Raw genomic sequence first — 27,534 nt, 5'->3', positions numbered from 1 at the left:
CGCCTCCCCTCAAAACTACTACTACTTAAATCTTTTAAACCAATGCATTTGCTCTGGCCGAAAGTTCTGGTCGTCTACGTATATATTCCAGGGTTGAGTAGTCGATAATTAACAAAGTAACTCAAGTCATGACATTCCAATGCTTGACAGTCTTTTGCAAAAACTACTGTTGTTTATGCATACTATATTTAATGCAGTGCCCTCAACATCTTATGTCATAATTGCATGTCCAAAAGCAGACCTGAGGCCAAATGCAGCTGTTTTTTTTCCAGAAAGATGCAATCCATTACATGCCCTAGTACTCCCAAGGGGTATTTTGAAAATAATTAATCTAGGTACTTTGATGGTGTGTATTTTGAAATATACCATGCAAATAAGTTCTAAAATTGACACCAACTTGTTTTATTTTGGGAATGGAAAATGTGAAAATAAAGCATTTATTTTTTAATAAAATGCAATTTCCAAAGCAGAAAATTAATTTTTGATGTGCAAATTTGCATACCCATAATTGATGCAATGACAACTATCATAAGATGAAATTGCAATAACCGATTTTTTCTTTCAGCCTCGAGCACATGAAGCAGGTGGAAAGTATGCTCAGGGTGTCATAGTAAGAAGTTACAAGATGGGATCAGTGGTACCAATTCGTGTAGAATTAACTTCCAACCACAAAGGATACTTTGAATTCCGTCTTTGCCCACAAAATAATCATCGTCGTGAGGCCACTCAAACCTGTTTGGATAAGTATTTACTCAACCGAGCTGACTCAATAGGTGGAACAAAGGTGTTCCCTGGTACTGAGGGAGGAGGTGGAAATAGAATTTTTGAAGTCAGATATCGTCTACCTGATGGCCTCACTTGCTCCCAGTGCGTTCTGCAGTGGCGCTACATAGCAGGAAACAACTGGGGAACATGTGCCAATGGAACAGGGGCAGTAGGCTGCGGGCCTCAAGAGGAATTCCGTTCTTGTGCTGATGTCTCAATTCAATCAGGGAGTGGTGACGTTGACAGCACGCCATTCCCCAGCGAAGGAGATGACGTCGAGGGCAATGTTGATAATGAAATTCCAGATGGAAAGGAAGAGGAAAGTGCTAAATCTCAAGCTGGAGAAGTGGATCAGGAGTTGGAGGGAGGGTTGTTTTGGTGGGCAATTATCCTTATTGTGGTGGGATGTGCTTTTATTTCAGCTATTGCAGTGTTTGCTCTCCTTTACCTTTATTATTACCATGCACGAGATGGTTTCAAAAAGTGGATGAAGAGAGAGGAAGGAAGAAGAACAGGAGTTGCTATAGCTGTTCCAATAGAACCACAGCAGGTGCCACCAGCTGTTCCTCCAAGGCGACCTAAAAAGTTTTCATCGCAAGATGATATTGATAACAATAACCCAATGGTTTAGAGAGTGAATATGAAGATCAACACTGCCAGGCCTGAAGTTAAAGTGATGCAACTACAACATTCCCTAATGAAAGACTGCAGGTTTTATTTATATTTGTTAAGTTTAGATTTTACAGTTGTTTTTCTCTAACATATTTTTTGGCCTAAGAAATGTGAGAACATTCAAACAGCTTTGAATGAACAAATGAAAGATTTTAATTTTGCTACATGTGTTGGGTATATGTAAAAATGTTTGTACAAAGTCATTTTTATTATTAAAATTTATACATATTTTTTTAATTGTGAATTTTGCTCAGTTTAGAGTATCACTTCATATCATGAATAACCAGAGTAATCAGCCGTAAGACTGGTTCGATAGATAAGAGTAGAGCTCACATATTACTAAGCTAAGTGGTGAGTGAAAGCCACATATGAGGATGGAGAGAAAAGGTCCTTTCCCAGTGCCACCTGTGGTTCCCAGTAATATTTGTACCCAAAATATCAAACAGCTTGGATAAACCAGGAGTGGCCAGGGGCATCACCCTGTATTAAACACAAGCCATCAGGTCAGTAACCCAGCACATTATTCACTGGACTACCACATCCCTTATCATGGCAATAAGAAGGCAATGAAAACATTCCCATTAATTCTAATTGAACTCTCACTATTATTGGAAATTCCTAATAAAAATAAATCCTATTACTAAAGTATTAGTTTCAACAGATTCTACAAGATTAGCATTAGGCACTGATTTGACTATTCTGAAAAATATTTCATAAGGAAATAGACATAAAAGATTTGATTAATGATTCATATGCAGCCACCTGCTCAGGTCAGACTAATATTCAGTGTTCTAGAAGACTCACCTTTGTGCAATTGTAAGATTTCAGTAACATTAGTAAATAACTAGAGAGTGGAATGAAAAACTTTACGTTGGTTTATTGCCAATTTGCTTACATAGAAGCAAAAGAGGACAAATGGGAGGGAGAGCATAGGAGTGGAGTGAATGTATGTAAACTCTTGTTGTTTAACAGTTGAATCTCGAGGTTTGAACTGAAAATTGTCAAATGAAAGAGGATACTGATTTCAGTATTCCAATGTTATGTATATCGATTAAAAAGGCTGTATAATGAAAATAATTCATTGATTTCAATTAAATTGGTCAATGGTTGTGTTTACAGTTTACAATCGCTTAGAGACAAAACACACAAATTGAGGGATGAGTTAAAGTAATAAAACTAAGAGATAACCAAGAAAACTATAAATTAAATTTGAAGGTGAGATAATAGGAATAGTAGAAACTGATGAAACAGAGGAAAGAAAACAGGTAATGCTTACCCTTTTACACAATACTGTCCACTGAAGACTGGCCTTTAAATTGTAAACATCCGTAGAATGGCTAAGATGGGTTAGGTAGATTTATCAGATACCAACTCTAAAGGAAGAAGCACAGGGATTTCCTCGCTCCTCTACTTGACAAGTCTAAAGAAAGTACATATAAGGTAAACAATATTAATCTTAATAACTAATATATAATAAAGATTAAGGTAAATTCACTGAGACAGGGCCTTAGTTACATTATGCAAGACTATTTTTGGCATTTTTTTTACATCTTACCTCTACAAGAATCAATACGACATGAATCCCACACCACCTCCCACTTGAATGTGATATTACTGGTGCTATTGTTAATACATCGAGTATATTTATCAAGAAAAAGTTCATTTTTGGTTGATAAAAGCATTTTACACACTGATTATACACTGATCACTTCCTGGACCAATGATGTGTTTATCCTTAAAAAATTACATCAGCAAAAATTACTACTTTTTAAGATTTGAATGGTAATACTTAAGGTGATATGAAACAAAACACTTTTGAGACTTTTAACAGATGAACTAATGCTTAAATAATTTAGAAGCAGCAGTTTCTTTAGTGAACATTAAAATACATTCTTTGGTTTCCAAGGAGAGTTAAAATTCTTTCGTCAATAAACATGACAGAAATGATCCAATAATAAACCTGTCATAAGGACTCAGACACTCCCCTAAGAAAAAGTACAATGAAATGACCCACTTGCTGTCTCTTGCGAAAACCTTAATAATTTAAGCCAGCCCCAGAATGTAAGAGTGAAAGAATGATTAGGAATCATATCCCACTATTCATTCCCTGTGATGAAAAGTGTTCCTTAATGGACATAAAGAGCTGAAAATGAGTACCAATAAAATATCTGAGAATATGGTGTCAAAAAGGCAAATAAAACTGCTCCTCTTTGTTGCCCCACACATTATAAACTTCAACATATTTCAACTGCTTTGGTTTCTTTGGTAACATATGTACCTTCCTAGGAAAATTAGAAGTGGTATAGGGTTCGAATTTGAAGGCAACTGATAGATTTTGAATTCCAGTTACATCTGATAGTATTTTTGAAACAATGCTCAATATCATGACTAAGGTGGTAGAGGTGCTTAAAACTACAAGACATGTTATTTTGTGTGATTAAAAAGCTTCATGAAGCACTTTGTAGTATCCCCCCCCCCCTTATGGTGATAAATATAAGGTCATTGAAGATGGTTAGCTGACTAATCCTTTGAGACATAATGCTTAAATCAAAGTGAAGAAATACAGTTGGCAATTTATTGAACAAGAATAGTGAAGCAAAACCTGGCTTTGAGGGTTTTAAAAATTATTAAGTGAAGTTACTGGACATGCCGCCTCTTTTCTAAAGAGAAAAATTTTGGAATACAAATAGTTATGACGATTTCAATAACATTTACAGGTCTTGAAAAAGGTATAGAGACAGTATGAACTATTAGATCAGACCATAGAGCTAGTTTCCTCCTGCTCCATGCACTGACAACATTGGATGACTTCTGGTACAAAGTTAAAATCACCTTCTAGACATATAATGGAGTCACTGTGATGAAAATAGAGGGTTACAGGTAAAATTTGGTGAACAATGTTTCTACACTGCTATCCTTATTGATAACACCCGATTCCTTCATGATAACCTGGTTGATTTTCATGGTGTTTCTAAATTCTCTTGCTGGTTTCAGCAGCTTTTTTGGTATATTAATCCCAAGGACCCAGGCTCAAAGAAGGCTGCATAATAATGAGGCTTCCATTCCTTGCTCCAATACAATCGAACTTGAATAGTAAGCTATTGAAGACAAGGGAGCACAAAAACAAACAGTAACTTTTTGGAAAGATTCTCTGAAAATAATGAATGGAATCACAAAACTTTCATTTCTCAGTTTTCAATAAATTTTAATTTTTTCCTCTCGATATCTGGTACCATCTTCCATCATTTTTGTTTTCTTTCAAATCATAAAGAAAAAATGACAGAGTATGCATCCCACAATAACAAAATTAATGACCTGTACTTCAAATCCAGAATTTAAGGAGGGGATTCCACATGTCCTGGGAACATTGGATGAGTTTTTACAGGAACCATTTCCCTGAAAAAGGATGAGAGGGGGTTCAATTTCAAGCAAGGATAAAGAAAAATCCTCCAATTTTCATTTAATGAAATTACTATTGTTATAAGTCAGAATATTTTATCATAGATATGGTGATATTTCAAAACTTCGGGCCTTTTACATCAAACAGTTTACACCTTTTCCTGAAATTGCAAGACCAAATGTCCCCCATTAAAAACTGATTTTAAGATGAACATTAAGCAGTTGAACGGATCTGGACCAAGATGGTCAAAGGAGTATGGAAATAAGAAGAAGAATTACATTAGGCAAAGGATATTTTATGAGGAGCCGGAAGTTGATAAAGGGGATAATGAGAAAGGATGTTAAGAAAAGATTAGTGAAAACTGATGTGGATAGTGGTTTTGTGAAGCATGCAAACTTAGTAATTGAAGAAAGAAATTAGGCATACATTGGCGACTTATCAAACAAGATAGAGATGGAAAAGGCAAAATGGATGGAAATGTAAATGAAAAGGTACTAGGCATGGTGGGTGGGGAGAGAGATTTGCCGGGTGATATCCAAAGGAGGCAGGAAAAGTAGATAAAGAGCATTTTGATATGCATTGGGATGTTAAAGACTAAAAGGTTTATGTATAAATATCAGTAACAATTGTCTACAGATGTGTGCATTAAGTGCTGAATTCAGACTGTCGGTTAAGTGTGCACATGATCACAGAATCAACATCAATAAGATGATAGTGCACATTATTATCACTGAAAATTTGGTGATGCAAGAGACCTGCATTAAACTTGTCCCAAAGTTCTTGATGGACAACCAAGAGCAGAGCTGAGTGTCTACTTACAAAGACCTGGAATAACATTGCAATGTTTCCCCACCCCCCTTAAATCCAACTTGGCACCAGCAGACTATTTCCTATTCCCAGAAGTAAAATCCACCCTAAAAGGACACCGCCATGGGACCCTAAATGCTGTCAAGGGCGCTTGCACACGTACACCCAAGGGCCTTCCTGGTTCTGCCTACCAGGGATTCTTTGAGTCGGGGAAAAGCCTCTGGCAAAAGTGTTTCCAGGCTCAAGGGATGTACTTTGAAGAATTTTGAGGCATCACAATATCAGAAATAAATCTATTTTCCAAAAATTTTTACTCAAACCATGCATGACAGGGAGAATGTCAAGCTAATTAGGATGGAGTAAAAGAATAGGCTTGTTAGGTGGAATGAAGATAGGTAAAAATGGACAGGATATAATGGGATATGGATGGGATATAATGAAATATTAACTGAGGAATTTTGCATCTTTTTGAATTTACTTGTCAGCTCTGGAAATAAATTGGTTGTTTAAGGAATTGAGTTATTTTAAAATGAAAACAAGGGTTGAACAAGGGTAGTGTTGGGTTTCAGGTTTTGTAAGATTTAGAAATGTTGTGGTGTTCAGTTTGTGTCCATCCAAAACCTGCCTTGAATGATGACACTACCAAGATAACTAAAACACCTTAAAACGCTACGACGAACTTACCTTCCACGTTTCTAAGCCATTCCAAAGTTTAAAAATACAGCATGCCATCGCAGAGTTAATCATTGAAGATGCGTTAACCTTTCCACTTCTATGAACTCTTTTATGAATTTCAGTTTATCAGTGGTTTCCACCTATAAAAGCATACAGGCCAGACTGTGCATTCCATATTTTTGTTTCCTGCTCAACACGAACTAGAGGCCTTTCAGTGACACGCAGATATTCTCATGAAATTGTTTTTCATCCTCAAAAACCTAGGCCTGTTCAAGGAATGGGTGCAAGAGTTACTGCTTTAATTTCTGGAGAACATAATTATTCCTTTCCCCATATTTCATAAGATAAACTCATAATGGTGAAGGGAGGAATGGGCAAATACTTCACACATATATGGAGTCTTATTAGTAATGCTGTTCATGCATAAAACGTGGAAACATTAAACATGTATAGGAAAAAATTCTTTTGAGACGCAAATTCTTTCACTATCTAGGTGCTTATGAGCTGATTCGGCAGCAATTAGAGTAAATAAATTTGCTCATAAGACAATGAAATGCTAATAACAGAGTAAATAAATTTGCTCATAAGACAATGAAATGCTAATAACTCCTATGTATGTATAGATTCAATTCAAATAGCACATTCGACGGGACATCAACAACACAAATATTCCCATTGCATAATGCCACGAAACCAAGATTCAATAGATGGTGGGCATATTTCAGAATGATAAAAAGAGGGGTAGAGGAGGTAAGTTGTATGAGAAGGCTCCATTGATTTTGATAGGTTACAACATTTCAAACCTTATAAAAAATTAATTATAAAGAAGGGCGTATAACAAAGAAAACTCAAAAAATCAGATAAACATCAAAGTCGGATATTAAAAAAATGGTAAAAAGAAACAATATGGGTAGGTACTGGCACACAAATGATGATGGTCTTACACCCAGAGTCATGAAATGAATTGTATTAATTATGTACCAATTCAAGTATAATCATTTTTACAAAATTAAAAATATTAACTAAAGAATACTGCATTTTGAATCTTCAGCTCTGGAAATTAATCAGTTGTTTAAGGTTTGACTTTATGGAATTCATTAATTTCATACTGAAACACTATAACTTTGCAATGCCACAATATTTTATTTCACAGGAATAATATATTTTGGCATTGTGGTCAGTCAGAGGTGAGCTCTACCCTCACATACGTGAGGGTAGATCATACCTAATTAGCCTATTCACACATCAGGGTTGGGGGATCAGCCTCTTCCCCTGTCCAGCTGTAGTTTCCTTTAGTTTAGGAACGTCTGTACCCCAAAAATCACAAACCTCGGGTGAAGCTGAGGGTGCTTGGAGGCATGCCCAGGAATTGAACCCAGGCCCTCTGGCCAGTAGTTCAACACTACCCACTGGACTACCGCTTCCCCTATTAGAATGCAATATGAATAAAAATGATTACTGTAAAAACCATTCCATTCAATTGATTTACACTTCTGTATTTCCCCATCAATAATGTGCATCTTATGTATAACATGCACCCAGAACTTTGTATTTATCATGAAATTGTATAGATACTGCGCACCCAGGGTTTCATAGTTATCTTGAACGTGTATAGATGCCTCGCATCTGCATTTACATATCCCAGTCTAGGAAATATTTATACATTCGTGATCTGCTGGATTCCACCTTCCCCACCTCTCCTGTGATCGTCCTTTGTGTGTTCCTATTCCTTTTCCTTATATCTGTTTCTAAATAAATGAGTATTATATATATGTACACACACACATACACACAAATTATGCATAGTGTGTGTAAAAATACGCCTATATTGGATGTGTGTGTGAAAAATACGTCTATGTTTTGCTTTTTTTCTATTTTCATTACATAACACACATCATCATTTCTTCAATCATCTGAACATTTTTGTATCGATGGGAAACTATGGTAATTACCAAACTTTCCTCCACAGAAAATTTGTTTATTTTTGAGGATTAATTCAATATATCATGTACAATTGGTATTATTGTTGCATTTGCCTGGAAAATTTAACTAATCAATGCTTTTTATAAGGAATTTGTACAACTAATCATTCATTTAGCAACAATGGAGTACTGAAAAAAGTTTTGACTGCTATTTTCCTAATTTTTTGGAGATTAACCACCCTTGTTTATTTTAAAAATGTATCTTTTGGTGAATGCAACCCACTGGAGACCAATATTCTATTAAATACACAAAAATGAATTTATTGGTATATATAATTCTCATTCTTTACTTTATCACAAACATGATCTCTACATGTTTCACTCACACACACACAAACAATTTGTTAAGTAATGACATTTTACAATGAACAATCTACACATATGGAAAATGGGGAAAATAGATGACACTTAAATAGAACACTTATGGAGATGTAAAAACTCTGCAATTACACAAAACCAATGCAGACCACAAGATTTTGACTCATACTTTAATGACAAGTTGCAAGAACCCTTGCATGAAAAACTGAAATATAGAAAATGTTGAAAATAGTGAGAGATCAGATGAGAAAATATATGGGAACTTTTATTTTTCAATAAAATTGGGTGAAAATAAAATGTTTATAGTATAAACCTATCACTATAATCTCTAGTGATGGAAAAGTCATTTGGTATCAAGGTACCATACCCATTCCTACTGCGACAACTTCAACAGTATATGTGCCTTTCACATATTTCACCACTTCTTGAAATTAGATGGATACTACTTCACAGTAATAAATGTAAATTTTCAATACAAACCCAGTCAATGGACACTTTTTTGTAGACTTGGCATTTTGACATACAAAACTGAAGGTTAGGATTCACAAGAATAGTCAGCCTGCACAATTATTTCTTTCCAGTCAGTAACATTTGCCGAAAGTCTGCATTTGACATGCCAGTTTTATTGGAGGCCTTGCTAGAATCTGCAGGGTCTTGGCTGGAACCTGCAGACATTTCAGATTGAACTGAACTCTCACCAGTGCTTGAGTGCAGTTGAACTGAACGTGGCACAAATACTGAAACCTGAGTTCTGCCGCGTCCCCTCCTGGAATGAGATCATTTCAACAATGTTGAACCTCAATAAATGTGACAATAAATAATACAAAAGACATTTTTCTTCTGCATATAAATTTCAGATTACCTAACAACAGAAATTAAAATTCAATGGGTTTCACTTATCAGTACATGAAATTACCTTAATCTGTTCCCCATTCTTTTAATATCAGTTAAGTCCAGTTACATATTATATTTGATATAACCAGGAGAAAGAAAAACTAAACAATATACTTCTATGAAGAAAAATAATTCAGGAGTCATTTTTCCCCCTCAATAGATTTTCCTTTAATGCAAGGCATTTGTGTATGGAATAGAATGAAATCATTAATAAAACAACAGATGTGACTTTTAATGAGTGAAAACAATCAAATTTCATAAGTTATTACAGTGGTTCTGGATGATGAGTGATACATGGGTACGGTAATATAAGAATTTTTCATTTCAACTGATAGAGGATTGAAAATCTCTTCAAAAAATCTTTTTATGTTTTGGAATCCATATTTTTTTTACCATCTGAATAATTGTCTACTTCCAAATGAACTCTAAAAACATGAGCTGGGCAGTACTTACGCTCCAACTTCCTTTGCGCCCCCTCCTAGGGATAGAATTCCTTGGCTAGGGTTTGACATTGTAGGTTTCCTTTCAGGAGGTTTACTTATGGCCACAGAGATGGTGTGACCTTCTAATTCCATCCCGTCAGTTTTGATCAGGGCATGAGCAGCAGCAACCTAAGTATTTTTGGGAAGTACAAGTGTATTACAGAGACTGAAACCCAAATGTCGGTCAGATGGGAATAAAATGTCCCAATCTGGTACTCTTTTTCAGATATATACATTCATTTTAAGATAAAAACAAATGGAATAACAGTCACTGATATTACATATCAAGTATGCCTTCGCTACTTTTTGTTTTGATCATGGAATTTCACTTTGATTCAAAGATTTTCAGGAGATTTTTTCAATGTGACTGCATATTCTAACACCGTGCTTCTTTAGCAGCAAATTAATAATCCTCAGGGGCATATTGATTTTTGCTACTTATTTCACCATCTTTCGATTACATTGTATTAGAAATGGAAATTTTTATGGGTGAAGAATTTAACTTATTAAATTAGTTATTAAGGTAATTATATTGATTTCATTGGCATAGCAATTTTGATGAAGATGATGTAAAATGAATCTTTTTGTCTTCAATCCTGAAAAATATATTTTTCAGCAACGCATTTATCAAAAAGGTTCTACATTTCTTTGATTTGGGTGATAAAAAATAATAGGGAACTACCCAATTGGTCATGCTGGTTGATTCTTGATTTGATCACCCAATATTTATAGGGAGAAAACACCCTCGACGTTTTTCTAGTTAGACCTCCGAATGCTATTATTAGTATAGATGTCTTTCCGGGAATAAGTGATCACACAGCAGTGGGTGTTCAAATGGACTGGTATAGATCAACAAAAGGAGGTATGGAGCATGAAAAGAAAATTTGGCAATATACCCGGGCAGAAAGGGAAGAGTTTCAGGAATTTTTAAGGGGCAAGTTTCCTGGATGGGCAGGTAGTGGAGCGACCGTGGAGAAAATATGGGAAACATTCAAAGAAATAATTCTTGAAAGGCAAATGAAGTATGTTCCCATAAAAAATTTGAAACAGAACACGGATCCGCAGTACTACAACAAAACCATTAAAAAAACTCAAGAGAGCGGCAAGAAAGAACACAGATTAAGGAATGAAAGTAAAGAAATGTCACAACATTACAGGACCTTGGTCCGGAACCTAAATAAGGAAAGAAGAAGGCAAAGGAAATATTTCTTATTAATGCAATTTCGAAAGACAATGCAATGAAATTCTATAGATACATGAGAACGAGGAAAGACAACAGGGAAAGCGTGAATCTATTAAAAAATTAGGCAAATGGCATTATAGCAAACACTGTAAAAATAACAAATATTTTCAACTCCAGCTTAATGGATGTTTTTTGGGGAATAGAAAACAAAAAGGAAAATAAAAGCTTGCCTAAATAGCTCAGAAACAACAGAGAACTTCATCAGCGTAACAGCACCAAATAGCTCACTGCCGGTATTATCGTGGAGGACAATATAACAATTGACATTCTAAAACTGGATGATATCGCAATAGCTTTGTACCTGAGTCATCTATTCAAAGTAACTTTAAATAATGATTCCTTGCCTAGTGATTGGAAAAAAGCAAATATACCAATTTTCAAGAAAGGGGATAAAACAATAGCCAACAATTATAGATCATTAAGCATAATCTCAGTTGCTTGCAAACTAATGGAAAAAATAATCGCTGACTACATTCGGGAATGGTGGATAAGAGACAGATGGCTATTCAAACACCAACATGGGTTTAGAATGGGATACTCATGGGAAACGAAACTTTTGGAATTTAGCCGAGATATCAGCGACGCAAGAGATGAAGGAAAGGATGTTGATGCAGTAATCATTGATTTTTCGGCAGCTTTTGACCAAGTGCCTCATGATAAATTATTGTTAAAGTTGGAGTCGTTACCATTGGATTTGAGGGTAAAACAATGGATAAAAAGGGTAAAATTAAGGGATTCATTTTCAAATGAGGCGAACGCTATAGCAGGAGTTCCACAAGGCAGTGTCCTAGGGCCATTACTCTTCCTAATTTACGTAAACAATCTACCAAACAATTTACATTCCCAAATAAGACTCTTTGCGAACGACTGCATAATATACAGATGGGTACAACATGTAAATGACCGCGTAATACTACAAAATGACATCGTGACCTTGGTGACTGGGTTACAAATAATAATATGGGCATTAATGTTAGTAAGAGTAAGCATATAAACTTTTCAAATAAAAAGAATGTAGAAAAGGAAATTTACACCCTCTTCGGAGTAAGAATCCGATATAGCAGTCATCGCAAATATTTAGGCATTTATTTAACTAGGGATCTTGGGTGGAGAGTCAATTTAGATAATTTGACACGGAAGGCATTTAAAGTACTGCATTGGGTAATGAGAAATTTAAAAGGAAGTAGCGTAGCCACAAAATAAAAAGTATAAAAGGTACTGGTTATCCCTATCCTAGAATACTCGTCCATCGTAAGGGATCCATATGAGGTGGAACATATTAAAAAGATAGAAAAAGTTCAGAGAAAGGCAGCAATATATGTACTCGGAAGGTACAAATGAACAGATAGTGTCGCAGAAATGTTAGATATAATGAAATGGGAGAATTTGAAAAATAGAACAAAAAGGAGAGGGTTAGGCGTGATGAATAGAATTGTTAAAAAGGATGAAGCGTGGGAAGATTTAAGGTAAGAGATAGAAAAGCCTAACTTTAAGGGAAAAAACGACCATAGTTCCAAAATAAAAATAAGAACGCAAAAAATAAATAAGAAACAATACTCTCTTTTATATAGAACTATAATTGATTGGAACCAGCTGCCTGGAGGTTTGTTTGAGCCCTTTCCATCAAATTTTAGGAGTTTTAAGAATAAGTGCAAAGCAGCCACTGGGCGATAAACTTCATTGTAGTTATTATAATATTGTTTGTAAATATGTGGACAACATTTTGTATGTGAAGTGGAAGTGCCATTGTATGTAAGAATATTTTGTCTCCTATCTGTTTTTCTAGTGCGTTTATGTATGTATGTTTGTTGTAAGAGTGATCATTTATCAAACTTGACCGCTGCCACCAGGAAAATTGCCTAATTGCAACGCAATTCTTAAATAGTAATAACAATATTATTTAAAATGAACTTGAATGGAAATTCAGATATCGATCAAGAGTTGACTGCTATTGGTGAAACCAGGCCATAGAGATACATGAAAATTCTTCAGATTACTGACTTCAGATTACTACTACTTTTACTCATATGGATAATGATTTGATTCATTTTTAATTGAATGCCTGAATCATTTAAAAATGAACAACAAGTTTGGCTTAATCATTAGTTGTGTGAAGGGATCATTAAATTTAAAAATAAATTATTATTAACATGTATTTACATTTGAATAAGTTGTTATGCTCATGGATTTTCTTTTCCAAAGAAATTTAGCAAACTCAGGGAAACTCTTACCTCATCTTCAAAGTCTATGTAGGCAAGCCCTTTGGAATGACCATTTCGATATGTAACCAATCTCACATCTTTAAGGGTCCCATAGGGACTAAATAATTTTGTCAGGTCTTCTTTTGTTGAGGACAGTGGCAATCCTAAGAGAAAAACAAAACATTATTAACTTCTAAATTTCTAATAAAGGGAATAAAATTTAAAAATTGAAAACATTTATCCTAATTCATACTAAACATTTGAAACTAAAGAACAGGTAAATTTGATTTTTCACTTCTTATTTGTTAAGCACACTCATAAAAATATATACATTTAAGACCTAATTTATATATTTACAAGGAAATATTGGCATTTGAAATATGAGGTGTGCATGGTAAGGGATTTGAAGTGATGAAATAAATAATAATGATGAACATCCTGTGTGTGAAACAAGATACAAGAAGTCTAACATTGTTAAAATCTATGGAAATCGTTTGGCACAGAAACCAAATGAAAAAATATGCACAGTGTGCAAATATGCAGCTAAATTGTAGGTTTTTCCCTCAATGAGATGGCTAAGATGTAAGGAACAATGAGTCACTGCCTCATAGATTGCTCTGGGGTGGCACAAAAGTTGACACACAAAAAGCTGTTATTTTAGCATGTTATACAATTATATTGGATGGTGAAAATGAAAGCATTAAGTATAATATTGGAGAAATTCAGAATGAGTAAAATCCTGATCAACGAAAAACAGTATCAAGAGATATGAATAATTCATACAATTGATGTAATTCATGTAATTATAATGTAATCATGTAATGACTCATGTAATCATATTATAATCTCATCCAGGCAGAGTACACAGTAACTCTTCCGCACTCATTATTATTTCGATAAATTAACATAATACGATGATAACCAAATGCAAAAACATGATAACATTGTAAATTTATTTTTTTCTGAGTTCATACCATACTATTATTTACTCTCACTTCTGAGCCTCATTTGATTTACACTTCAGACACACTATACACCATAAATCACTACATAAAAATCTACTTTTGAATAAGTGAAAAAGGTTTTCTTTGGTTTATAATTGAGCAAAGGTATGACAAGCAGTAATTATATTACCACCATCTCTCATATGAATGTATACATTTTTTTGTTTTTGAGCGACATACCATATTTTCACCATTACAAAATAACAAGATGAAATAATAAATAAATATATTTATTATAAGGAAAATTAATTCTGCAATTTTCATTAAATCATTACAATTGTCTAGAGAAGCTGTGAAATATGCATACCAATGGGTGACAATTTTCAAGGAATGGACCATTGAAAGGAATCAACCATTTTATAATAGGAATAAATATGAAATGTTCATTCATTTACAAGAATTAACTTAATGATATAACATCAAGGAACCACATCCTTTCATAAAGTAAAAGACACCAATAAATAATTATTCAAATGCAGCACAGTTTAAGGGGAAATGCAATTTAAACAAATCACTTTTCAAGCATATACCAAAACAAAAGTACATATTAATTGCCATAAGGCTTGGCTTATCACCTATGCATGTATTTGAAGTTTTGAGACCAAATATATTACCTTTGACAAATAGCTTATTTTTCTCCAATTCAGTACTATAACGGAATGCAACTGGGCGAGTTTGCCTGTCAGGATCACACTTTGACACAAACATAGGCCTATTGTTTAGTATTTCACGGTCTAACTCAAGGGCTTTGGTAGCTTCTTCCTAAAATATAACAGCATATTGGTTATATTAAACCACAAAAATATTAATATCATAAAAAATTATTACAAACATGCATTAAGAAAAATACCGATTTTACATTTATCTACATATATTAAAGGATACTGAGTAAGGATATTGGGAAAGGACTCGTAAGAACTTTGATATGGAGCGTGGCTGTGTATGGTGCGGAAGCATGGTCATTGAAGTGGGAGGATGGATGTAGACGGGAGGCTTTTGAGGCGTGGGTTTGGAGAGGAATGGAGAAGGTGAAATCGACCAAGAATAAAACAAATGAGGGAATACTTGGTATGGTGGGCGAAGAGAGGGGTTTGTTGGGAGAGGTCCTATGGAGGCAGGAAAAATGGATGAAGGCCGTATTAATCGGCAGTGAGATGTTGAAGACTGTGATGGAGGGGAGAATGTGGGGCAAGCGAGGAAGGGGCAGGAGCAGGATAGGGATGTTGGATAGGATGAGGGGAGGAAGGAAGTACTCAGAGATGAAGAGGGACCTGATGTAAAGTAGGTTGCTGGATTGTGTTTTGTTAGGAGTCACAAAATATTTATTTGGTAGTTTTGTCCATCCAAAAACCTACCTTAACCAGTAATTACTTTATAATAATAATAACATCATCACAATGGATAATAATACTCACAATGCTTGAATACTCAACATAGCAATAGCCTTTGGAACGACCTTTGAAATCCTTAACAAGTCTTAAATCTGTAATAGTTCCACATTTAGAGAATGCTTCTTTCAATGTTTCTTCTGGAACAGAATAATCCAAATTGCTCACAAACACAGTTCGATCATCCTTGGCAGAATTATGGACAATGGGGCCAATGGAACTTGTTTCCTCACTGCTGCCTAAAATGCAACAATAAAAATGCGATTCATGTTAAAATTATACCTCTAGATCATTATTCCATTTGAAAATGAGCAATTTAATGCCTTACAAATGACCAGATAACGCCAGACATCTTAGAAATGAGAAAAAAAACTACAAGTAGGATATTATTAAATAAGAAAACATCATTTTTAATGGTTACACAGCATTAATATTTCAAATACTGCACCGAGCTATCCATTATAATGTGTACATGTTTAACATGCATGTATTTACTAATAATTTTCTGCTTATGTAAGCACTTAAGACTTATTATTGACCCTTCAATTCCAAATGACAATATATTTCACCAAGAGGTATCTTCACATGCCATCATCTGACATACTACTACACCCAGAGTTTATGCTTGGCATTTATATTTATTAGGTCACAAGTCTTGCATCAATCAACATCTTGTTATGTATACTGAAAATAGAAGGATTCTAATGGATTATTATTACATTCCTCATTTTTTCAAATTAACATCTGCAATAATTTAGTTGCATAAAAGTGAAAAACAAATTTATCAATCTCTTCTTTGCACTCTTAACTTAAAGCCATTTGGAATTAGTATAAGAATCTTCACGTGATCACTATCTACAGTAAACAGCATCTAAGGGAACGCAGAGGGAGATATTCATATTAGGCATAAAACTATATGCCATTTGACGACATGCTGCATCTGTTATTTCAGGATATCTTGGTGGAACCTTTCATGATAGGAGATAAAAGAAGAACCTTCTTTGCTCTAAAAACAGGTGTGAGTTCTAAAAACAAAGCCTGTGTTGATTGTGGATCCATTCAAATCATTTGCACCATCTTCTTTGCCTTGAGACAGTGCTTTTGGATCTCACAGCAGTGTGACAGGATACATTTGACACCAGAACATTATTTTCGTTCAGTTTTTATTTCAGTGAACCTAAAGCAAATCCACTCAGTGGATACTAGAATTGTCATGCATTTCTTTATGTGATTTTCATCTAAATGAAAGAGGAATACATTATATTACTATCTCCCTATCCCACTGATGTCATAAATGGCATTCAAAAACAGGGAGAGGCTGTTCAAGTTGGATAATGAAGTGATGATAGTTTTACAGGACAGTAAGTCGGAAGATACCTTGTCACTTGATGTGACACTTACCTATTACAATTTGCTGGTAAAAAGCTGTATCGTAACATGTATATTTCACCAAGTATAATTTGTCACTTTTTTGCACTGCTCAAAATTATAGTTTTTTCCACTGCTGTAATTTTCAAATGAAGATTCTTAAAAAAAGAAATGTTACCCTATGAATTTTTTAAAGACAGTTTATTTTGAACCTTGATAATTCTAAGCCCACTACTTTGGCCCCTTAAATTTAAAATAATAATGTTTTGCAGTACACGTACTGTATGCCACCTTTCAGTTAAAATCTTTAGCACTCTCAATTTTATTTACAGGTGCACATTTTTATTTACCATTAGCAATAACTCTCCATTTGTCTCTTCAACTGTGAAAAATGAATTTTTCCTGATTTTTTCCACCATCATACTCAATACAATGTGTTTTCTAAAAAACTCAGTTTTGTGGAAAATACAAAGTATTCTTCTTTAATTTGAAAATGAATTTCCACATAGTCAAGTCTGATTCCATCGAGCAAATCATACACATGTTTACCATTTTTCGTGGGCTTATTTAGATAAAATTAGCAACCACACACATAAATGAGAAAGTACATACTCTTAGATTTCTTTGGCGCTGACTCGTCATCCTGAGAATCACCATCTGGTGACATGGGATCAGAAGAATGAGAGCTGGCCTTATGTCCAACTAATAGAGTCGCACTTGGCATAACAATTTCTCCTTCCTCTCTTCGCCTTTTTACACCAGACATTGGAGGGAGACCAGTGGGCTGGAAATAAGACACAAATAGTCATACTATCTAACTATGAGAAACTATAAACAAAGCTTTAAACAGCATAAAGTCAATGCAGAACATGAAATGCATAAAGGAGTTACTGTACAGTTATGGAAAACAATACACATTCATGAACACATCATTCCGAATTACTGATAATAATTGATGTTAATTGTGATATTAAACTTTCATCATTATTACGACCATTATTTTGTCAAATTTATAAAATTTAAAATAGTTTCACATTATTTTCACAAGTATTTAGTAATATGACTACATAATGTCATTGAATATTCTATGTTGTAGTTAGTTTCGTGCAAAAAGGCTTGAGGGGATAAGGAACTTATGGCATCGTATACACAATTAATTACTCCAGAACAATTTTACGTGCTTATTAAGTAGGAAGAAATTAAATGACTATTAACACCATAGCTCTTAGGTCTTCAGATTTTTAATTCATGGGTACATATTGTTAAATTACATACTTTTCAGATCCATAAAAAATACTGCAAAACATGTTATATAATCACAATTATGTCATATATATATTGAGAGCCCATACAAGTTTCACTTTATAAAATTACCAGAAAAATAAAAAAAAACAATTTCAGGTCAGAGGCATAAAAATATTAAATGGTCACTTTTAAGCAAAAACATCAATCACTAAGGATGTTAGTTGCTACCCCAAAGAAATTTGTTCACCTACCATTTTGAAAGCATTGAACTTTTCCTGAGATTTACTCTTCTCAGAAAATCCTTTTCTCTTGGCTTTCTTTGCTGCTTCCGCTTCCCGAGAAGCTTCTGCAGCTTTGGCAGCAGCCATTGCTCTTTCCTGAACAACCTTTTCTATTCGCAGCCTCACTGCATTCTCACACATTTCCAATGTGTCAAGAGTGCCATCATCTCTCTCATATGCCAACCAAGATTCTCCAATTGTTTCCGGCCAATCTGTTGCTGAAGCAAGGGCACGGGTATAAAGCCTACGAAGATGCTTGCAATCTCCATAAGTCCTAGGCAAAAAAGTGGAAACATCTGGTAAATCAAGTTGAATTGATTAGAGAATGATTTATAACACAAGTTCCATCGTTATTTAAGATGTATGTACATTGGGCATTAAAAAAATTAGATCTTTTAAGGCTAAGTTAATATATTCAAAGAATTTAACTACATTGGGCATTAAAATATTAATATAATAATTGAAAATGAATCAAAAGAAGTAACATTTTCCACAGAAATGTATTGCTTGCAATATTCCTAAGTTAGCATGTAGTGGATAACATCATTAGACAAGTGCCTTAAAAAAATACTGCTAGCCTTAAGTCAATGGTAGGGAAATGGTATGGGCTTGATTTTTGCGATTGATGATATTCTGCGAGCATAAACCTTCACTATTTATAATTCTACATAATGATGATGCACTTCTAAGGAACAGACTTTCAGTTATTTAACTAAATCATAAACACAGTTATCAACCCAAAGATCAGGCTGATAGTGAGGGTAGAGCTCACCCAATACCAAGCCCAAAGGCATGTGAAATTCACATGTCAGGGTATGGGGGCCAGTTCCTCTCCCTGTATCTCCTATGGTTTCCCAAGTCATTCTGGTCCCAAAAAATCAAAAAGCTTGGGTGAAGCTGAGGGCGCCCAAAGTTATCCCCAGGAATTAAACCTGAACTCTCCATTTTTTCAGTACACCTGTAAGGATCTTTACCCCAGTGATCTTTCCAACCAATTTTTCTATTTCTGACACTAGCTGAAATCTCTTTATTACCATGCTTGTTATAAATGAGTTTGACAGCATAAACACACATATAATACATACCTTTCAAGACGAATATATTCTAGCCACATTTGAGCAGATTTGTCATGTCCAATACTGAGAATATCATTCCAAAGAAGTCTAGTTTTTTCCATGTCCCCAAACTGGTTAGCTTCTATCCGTGCCCAATACTGCAGTAACTGACAGGCTGGATCCCCTTCTAATCCAAAGACTAGCAAAATAAAAATTACATTCATATGAGTATAAATGATGGTATCCAACTTTCAAAATTAAAGCAGTGAAACTTGTATTTCCTTGGTAAACCTTAATTTGTGTGCATACTACTGCTTTGTACTTTCAATTCAAATTCAATTCATATAAACTCAGAACATATTGGGTCTCTGTGTGGCCCGGAACATTGAATACTACGACTTTGTAGACTAAATGATCAGCAAAAAAAGCTACCAATGGAGACTAAAATTAAGATAAAGTTTCATTTGAAAATAGGGACAAAACCTAGAAATATTTTTGGAATATAATTAATTGAAATGCATTAATTTCAATGTTTATCATAAAATTCCAATGTATGAGAAACAGTATTCATAATCATGCCATTTCATTTATTAATGTAAAAGGTTTACATAACTGCTACGAGCAAACCACTGATGCATACCTCAAGAATTGGCTCCACTACAGTTTGGACATGAATATTAAAATGTTGTGACCATGAAAATTGGTGACTATTGTGAGGGTTTAAAATGTGAGAGTTCTAGGTTTAGGAGAGCAGCAATTGGGGAATATCTAGAACTCAAGATAATGAATTAAATAACTACAGTTAAGAGGATACCAATAAGTTAAGACATTTCTATACATCCACAATGCAACAAATGCCTAACTTTTTTCTGAAGACGCCAGTAGCAATATGAGAGAAAAATTAATGCAAAAAACACGTTATAAGCAGTGAAACCCAGAAATCTATGCCAACATACAATTACCAAAATCTTTGACCAACATCAAACATGTGGGTGCTTAAATTGCAATTTTTATATCTGTATCAAATACAAGTTCCAATAATAATTTATTATGGAACATACATAAATGGTACATCTCCAACTCCATAAGCCTGTACCAATACCCAAACAGACAGTAAATTACTGGTATTATTATCTAATAACTATATCTTAACAGATAGCCCAACTTTCATATTAACATCTAGTTTATCTTAATAATAGATTGAACAAAGGGTAAGGGAAGTATGGTTACTGAAATGCATCAAATTCAACATGTAAAAATTATTTGCCTTTACCAGGATTCAAACCTGGAAACCATGACGTCCGGCTGAGTTCCTTAACTAATTAAGCTAACAAGGCATCCTCTTACACTGTGGAAGCCAATCTAATAGGGTTCAAATCCTGGTCAAGGCATATGATTTTTACAATCTGAAATTGATGGAGTTGAATGCATATTAGCAGAAGCATCTCCCACAGTTCTTTAGAATTGGTCACTGAAAGTATTCCATCCAAGTAAATGAAGTCTTGAGAACAGAATGGTAAAAAAATCCTGCCTTGCTGGAGTTTGCTTTGGTCGTGAACTCGTTCCAAGTTGGGTAACTGACACATTTACATTAGACAATTTTTAATGACAAATGAATTATGAATTCTATTCATCTGTGGTGGGGTCATGATTGACTAAATAATATTGCTAAGATATTAAGTATGGGCTCACAAGGCAAGATAGAACTGACTTTGAGAATGAATAAAAATAGCTCACTTAAATCTACTACAAATATACATTATTTCAATTACAAGAAACTGCAGGAGATGCCACAACAGTAACTTTTGACGGAGTCATCCACTAATATGCATTACTATGCAACAATTTTCCAAGTGTAAAAATCATTCCCCTTGACCAAGGCAAATTATTTTTACACTCTGAAAATTGTAACCTAAGTAATGTCATCTATGATTAAAATACAATCTTTTTTGTTATCTGATAAATAGCAACAGCCATGGTTGCAATGGGGGTGTTACCCTCCCAATACACAGACCCTTGGGAGGGTTGATTTTGACCAACATGAAATTTACTCCCCCTAGGTTATGCTTATGTATTTATCATTGTAGATTATAACAATAAAATTATTACTGTGTATTCAACTTGGAGTCTTAAAGTCCAGTGCATTAATTATTAGTAAAAATAATCTACAAGAGAAAAATAATCCTCACACTCAGCAAGATGGGAACAAGCACGGTCAAATGTGTTGCGAAGTTCTTCATTGGCAATTTTATGCTCTGCACAGATGCCATCACCCTGGCTAGGTTCATCATCCCACTTTCGCAAGCGTCTCTTGAGGTAGTCAATGTAGGTCATCCACAAATCCCTATATTCTTGAGCCACAGAAAATCCAGATGCTAAGGCTCTTTCCAGGATTCCTGGAGTACAGATTATGAGAATTGCAGCAAATTTTAATGTCTAATAAATTAAAGCATTTTCATAAATCTCCATTACAGTTGAAATTCATCAATTCTTAAGGGCTTTAAATAATATGACTACTGAATTCATCAATTGAAATGCACAAAATTAAAATGAAACTATCAATCGCATGTAAATAACAATACAAAACAGAGCATTTTGTTTTATAGCTTTATCATGCTCCCTAAAAAGCATTTATCATGCATGAAAATGTTACACAGAAATGAACGTTACCTTTAACTTCTTCATGTGCACATGAGTACCGTTCACTTGCTCTGAGGTAGCGAATCCACAAGAGTGAATTCCATGGACAATTTCGAACAGCTCTTTCACACACAGGTAAGGCCACTGCCCCAATTCCAAGGGTACAGTCACACCATTCTGTATACTCCAACCAAAGAGTTGGCTCAAGGCACAAGCCCCCTTCAGACAGTGCCCTCTCATAAAGGCACTGGATCCTGCCAGGATCAGCCTCTTCAGATCCTTCATAAGAGAGATAATCCCTCCACCTAGACAGCCGTTGGGCAGCTGGTTCCAGGTCAACTTCAGATCCATCAGCACCCACCTAGAAGTAATAAATTTTAAAAGCAATCAGTTAATTCTATCCCAAAAAAATATCACCTAAGAATACACTCATGGAACACCTTCGGAAAATTCTACACAGGAAACTCATTAATCATATTTATATTCTGAATAAAAAATTTCAAAAATGAAAAACTTAATACTAAACTAACATTGAACATAAACCACCATTCCATTTATCCAATAAAGGCTGTCACTTCTTAAGGACATTTTCCTACCTCCTTTAAATACTGAATGGTTAGTTATTTATACAATTCTATGCAAGGCAAATCCCAGAAACCACAAGCAAGAGCGCGATTCTATGTTACCATAATTTAATCCTTTATCGACTGCATCATTTTATTATGGTTTGCACTAACAACTAACAATATAAATGAACTACGATACACATGGGTAGAAATTTGATTCTCAGGTTTTCTAGACAAGGGAAATAGTACGAAAAGTGAAGAGTCAGGCGAGAATGCATGTTGTGGAATCGAGACATAATAAAAACTTTGTTGCAATTTTCCACAATTAAAACTTTATTTCGAACATGGTTTCGATACACTCTATCATCATCAGGTGAGGAAAAGTACAAGGGGAAGGAATATATATACCAAGCTACAAGGAGGGGTGGCAGGGGAGGAAAGAGTGGGGGGGGGGGTTCGTCATGAAGAGAAAGACAGGAAACAGGAGAGGGGGGAAAAGGTGTCGTCAGAAAGGGCACTTAAGGGAAGTTAATGGACAAAAGTGGGGAGGGGCAAGAGAGGAACTGAATGTCATTAAGGAGTTCTGTCTTCTGGTTTCTCCATTGGATAATTTATAAACTCTTGAGAGCGTCCAATTTCTTGCTTTTATGGAATTTGTGCAATTTTTTATTAGGGAAATAGTACTTTTGTGAGTATGGAGGCACACATACAAAGGTGGACATTTAATAGATGCAATCTGAGTAAACTAAATTTGACTAAATGATGATGATAATTCCGAAAAGAGTCATGTTATTTTTACACTTATATTAAATACTAAATTCAATATTTGGTTACCTGGCAGGCAGATAAATAAATGGCATGATGGAAAACCTAAAGACTTGCATCATGTACCAGGAAAATCCTCTGCTTCTCTTGAAATTTTAACATCAATATATCAACTCACTTACCAGAAGTTCTTCATAGGGAATGACTTTCTCCAGCTTGGCTAAGGCTTTCCTATATCCAAGTTCAATAACAGGATCTAGCTCCACTCCAAACTCTTTAGCAAAGACATCATGCATCTCCTGATGCACATTTTCCATACCATGCAAAGGGCAGGAAAGGCGTCTTTTGTACAGCTGTGTAACTCGTTTAAGTTGCGCAGCATAGTCAGGGCTACTTGGATCAACTTTTTCTTTGATGGCTAATAAAATACTCTGTAAAATGTTTAAAAAAAGGAAGAGAAGCAAAAATCTTCATGAATGATCCAACCAATATTTGCTATGACTAAGGCAAAGAATAAATGGCAAAATATCGAATAAAACAATGACATATTTGCCTGAGGCCCTGATATAAAATGAGCAATTTTAACAAGTTGTTTTTTTTGACAATTTATAATACAGATAAGCTCATGAAAAAAATTAAAAACATTGCCTTTCAAATAATATGTCTAGATTTGACTGATAATCATTTTCTTCAAAAATATATCTCATATTTTAAACTGAGTGTGTTATATTTATATTAAAAAAAGCATAAGGGAAGTGATGCAACAAAGATACATTCAAAATCATCAAAGGGGAACTTTGTCTCTTTACTCAGAGTTCTGGATTACTTAAAAAAAATTACATTGAAAATAGAAATTAACAGCTCCCTAATGAAATAGGTAGTTACAGAAAAACCTACGTATTAAACATAATTACAACAAAAAGCATTGAAATCAATTTGAACAGCCAAATACAACTAAAATACTATTGGCTCAACAGACTGACTGCTTAAGGGATAGAGGTAATTGAATGCTCAAGAGAATCACACAGCAGAATAAAAACATGATCACCATGGGGTACAACTGAGGTTGTAACTGCAAGATGATGTGTTAAAAACAAAACTGGTCAGTGCATTATATTAATATCGCATAATATACATATTTTTATGTGTAGACACAGGATTCCACTGTCACAACGCTTTCAACAAAAGTTGGTTGAATCTGCTTATCTTTTTAACTAGATATGTTCATTCTGGGTCAGTTATAAAAGTGTGGTTCATATTTTAGGGCCACAAAAACCAAATAAATTCCATTCATGACAAGTAATCAAGTTTGCAGTAATAAGAAATGTGATTTAATTATACTGGCAGTGTCTTACAATATCTTGACAGGTTGAATGATTTGGGTTCCAGTCACTTCAAAGAAATCAAATATGAAATGTGTAATTTATTGGGTTCCTTAGTTAAATTATTAGCGTTATGTAGGGAAACACTTTCTTCTTCATAAAATGGTCTACATGCCGGCACAAAATTTTCTAATTTTTCAGAGCTAATGATCATCCATCAGATCCATATCATAATTATATCAACAACAGAGTAAACGCAAAACTTCGTACACTTGAAAGATGGGTTCCTTGAACTCATTTAAGATATTTTTCTAGGCGCAAATAACTTTCAAGGTATTCCCACATCCAAAACCTCTTTTCATAGGCTATGAGTAAACAGTTTAATGGTACAACTGCATAGTGCATCTGACGCGACTAATAAATTACAGAGAGAGTTCAAAAGTGACAGACCACAAATACCTTTTCAAAATTCACGTATTCATCCCATATTAAGGACCCACGAGTCACATGGAGCCCAACTGAAGTGAGAGCCTTTTCATAAACTGCACGAATACCTTCGGTTAATTCATCATCAAGAGATCCTTGCTTCAGAAAATCAGCATAGTCAATCCAAAGTTCAACAGCTGAAATAAGAATTAAAATTAAAAGAACCATAAATTAAATCCATGTTAAATTATAAATTCCAATGGGAATCTAAATTAATAGCAAGGATTTAATTATAATGATCAAAACAGGAAGATCGGACCAAACAAGTAATTTAATTCGCCGATAAAACAAAATCAAAAATTTATTGGGCGGACAGAAATTATGTATAAGAAAAATTCCAAGTCTAAGAAACTGGTAGGCATTGTTAAGTCGCAGGTTTAAATTTTTCTGATTGTTCTATGCTAGGCACCGGCACATTAATTGGACAGGTTCTAAATTTTGCGAAGTACCGGCTTCGAATTAATTTACCACAAGTTAATATTCAGAGTAGTCATACCTTACATTTATGTCAATTAAAATAAACGATTAATTTGACAAGGTGTCAGGTACTTACACTGATAATCTTTAACTGCTCTATCAAAGAGTGCGATTACACCTTTTCTTTCATCCTCAGAAACTGCTATACTCTTCTCGATTTTCAGCCACGACATCCACAGAGCTTTAAAGCAAAATTCATGCGCATTAGTTAAAATCTAAAGCAATTACAAAGTTATTATTAATTTGAAAGATCATTAAACACTCACCCGGTGTGAGAGGAAAAATTTCACTCATTCTCTGGCGAACTTTCTTAAGTTTGTCAAAATCTGTCAATTTCTCACATACTTTAATCAATTCCAGATGTAAATTATAATTATATAAATTTTCTTTCACCTACAAAACACAAAATACAGTGATAATTTATCCATAATTTGTGAATAAACAAGCAATAAAAAGCGTAAACAGTTACAAAACGTCAACCTACCCTTTCTTCCAATTCAACATAACGCTGCTCAAGATCGGCATCGTTATCCGACTCATCTTCCGATGATGCTTCCATATTATCACCTTCCTCTTCGCTAACGCCATCATTCACTGAATCTTCATCCATTAGCTCCTCGTCGCTGTTGTTGTCATCTGCGGCCATCGCCATTTTCGTTTGTAAGTGAGGAACGCGAAAGAAAGAACGCATACACTTCCGGTTCTCCATTGTGACGTACAAAGGAGGCAAATTTGAATTCCGTCAATGGTGCGCTATCTTTAATTGATGAAATTGATAATAATTTTACTCTAAATCATTGATTGATGAGTTGGAACTCACGATAATTTGATTGGTGCACATTAAAATTAATTAAATATCTAAATAAAAATATATTGGTCCGTAGTTAGATTGATTTTTCCAGTAATTTTGCTGGCTAAAAAACCTAGAGTAATATTAGATATTGTGAGATATATTATGATGGAGAGATGCTTAGAATGGGATTATACATCTGAGGTGTAAATGAAATGAAAAAGTCCCAAGTATGACACTATTGGAGCGGTAGGTGCAGAATCATTCACAGAAGTTCATTGTTCCAATCGACACTTGCGAATGCCTTCTCCAAGTCCACGAATGACACATGTAATGACCTGTTTTTTTCGGCTAGTACTTTAAAGCCAAGTATCTCCTCCCTGCTCCTCAGTTTTCTTGAATCCGAACTGGTTTTCCATGAGGCTTTCTTCTATCTTTCCTTCTATTTTTCCGGTAATTATCCGAGTATGTTGAGACACTGGTTTCAATGTTCTGTCTTTCGCATTTATCGAAGAAAACAACAGGCCGAAGGAAATCCATGAAAAGGAAAAAATGGATCACTATCGAAGTATTGGACCTAATAGAAGAGAAAAGAAAGAACAAAAACTCATGGGCTGAGGAAGAACAGATATGCTACCGAAAGCCGAGAAATGAAAACAGTTGAAAAGAGAAAATATCCAGGGAAGAGGGGATGAAAACTGAGCTTTA

General features: G+C 34.6%; 2 protein-coding genes across 2 annotated transcripts in view; one reads left to right on the top strand and one right to left on the bottom strand.

Moving 5' to 3' along the window:
- Nucleotides 1–1,396, top strand: part of LOC139693616 (uncharacterized) — a 39,059-nt gene extending 37,663 nt beyond the window's left edge. Inside the window, exon 3 of the mRNA XM_071591847.1 lies at nt 566–1,396. Coding sequence (XP_071447948.1) covers nt 566–1,396 — 831 coding nt within the window. The remainder of the gene's footprint in view (nt 1–565) is intronic.
- A 7,180-nt stretch (nt 1,397–8,576) lies between these two features.
- LOC139694251 (squamous cell carcinoma antigen recognized by T-cells 3-like) lies at nt 8,577–26,713 on the bottom strand. Its single transcript, XM_071592708.1, has 15 exons — nt 26,521–26,713; nt 26,303–26,429; nt 26,113–26,217; nt 25,533–25,696; nt 23,934–24,182; nt 22,451–22,781; nt 21,970–22,176; nt 19,811–19,979; nt 18,696–18,999; nt 17,812–17,983; nt 15,859–16,070; nt 15,058–15,205; nt 13,470–13,603; nt 9,967–10,124; nt 8,577–9,385 (listed from the first exon to the last, which is right to left on the bottom strand). The coding sequence occupies exons 1-15, from the start codon at nt 26,686–26,688 to the stop codon at nt 9,187–9,189; spliced, it is 2,847 nt and encodes a 948-aa protein (XP_071448809.1). The 5' UTR covers nt 26,689–26,713; the 3' UTR covers nt 8,577–9,186.
- Between the last annotated feature and the right edge of the window lie 821 nt (nt 26,714–27,534).

This window comes from Hetaerina americana, unplaced genomic scaffold, assembly GCF_022747635.1.
Source record: "Hetaerina americana unplaced genomic scaffold, ioHetAmer1.1.p SCAF_5, whole genome shotgun sequence".
In the NCBI taxonomy this organism is placed as follows: domain Eukaryota; kingdom Metazoa; phylum Arthropoda; class Insecta; order Odonata; family Calopterygidae; genus Hetaerina; species Hetaerina americana.
The sequence above is the reverse complement of the archived record's forward strand: the minus strand, read 5'-3'. Positions and strand labels throughout refer to the sequence as shown.

What these genes read in the sequence shown, in the direction of transcription:
- LOC139694251 (XM_071592708.1), bottom strand. Translation starts at nt 26,688, where the DNA reads ATGGCGATGGCCGCAGATGACAACAACAGCGACGAGGAGCTAATGGAT. An exon ending in AATTTTTCCTCTCACACCGG is followed by an intron (nt 26,218 to 26,302) that starts GTGAGTGTTTAA and finishes TTTGCTTTAAAG; the next exon opens with CTCTGTGGATGTCGTGGCTG. An exon ending in GAATATATTCGTCTTGAAAG is followed by an intron (nt 19,000 to 19,810) that starts GTATGTATTATA and finishes TTTTTTGCCTAG; the next exon opens with GACTTATGGAGATTGCAAGC.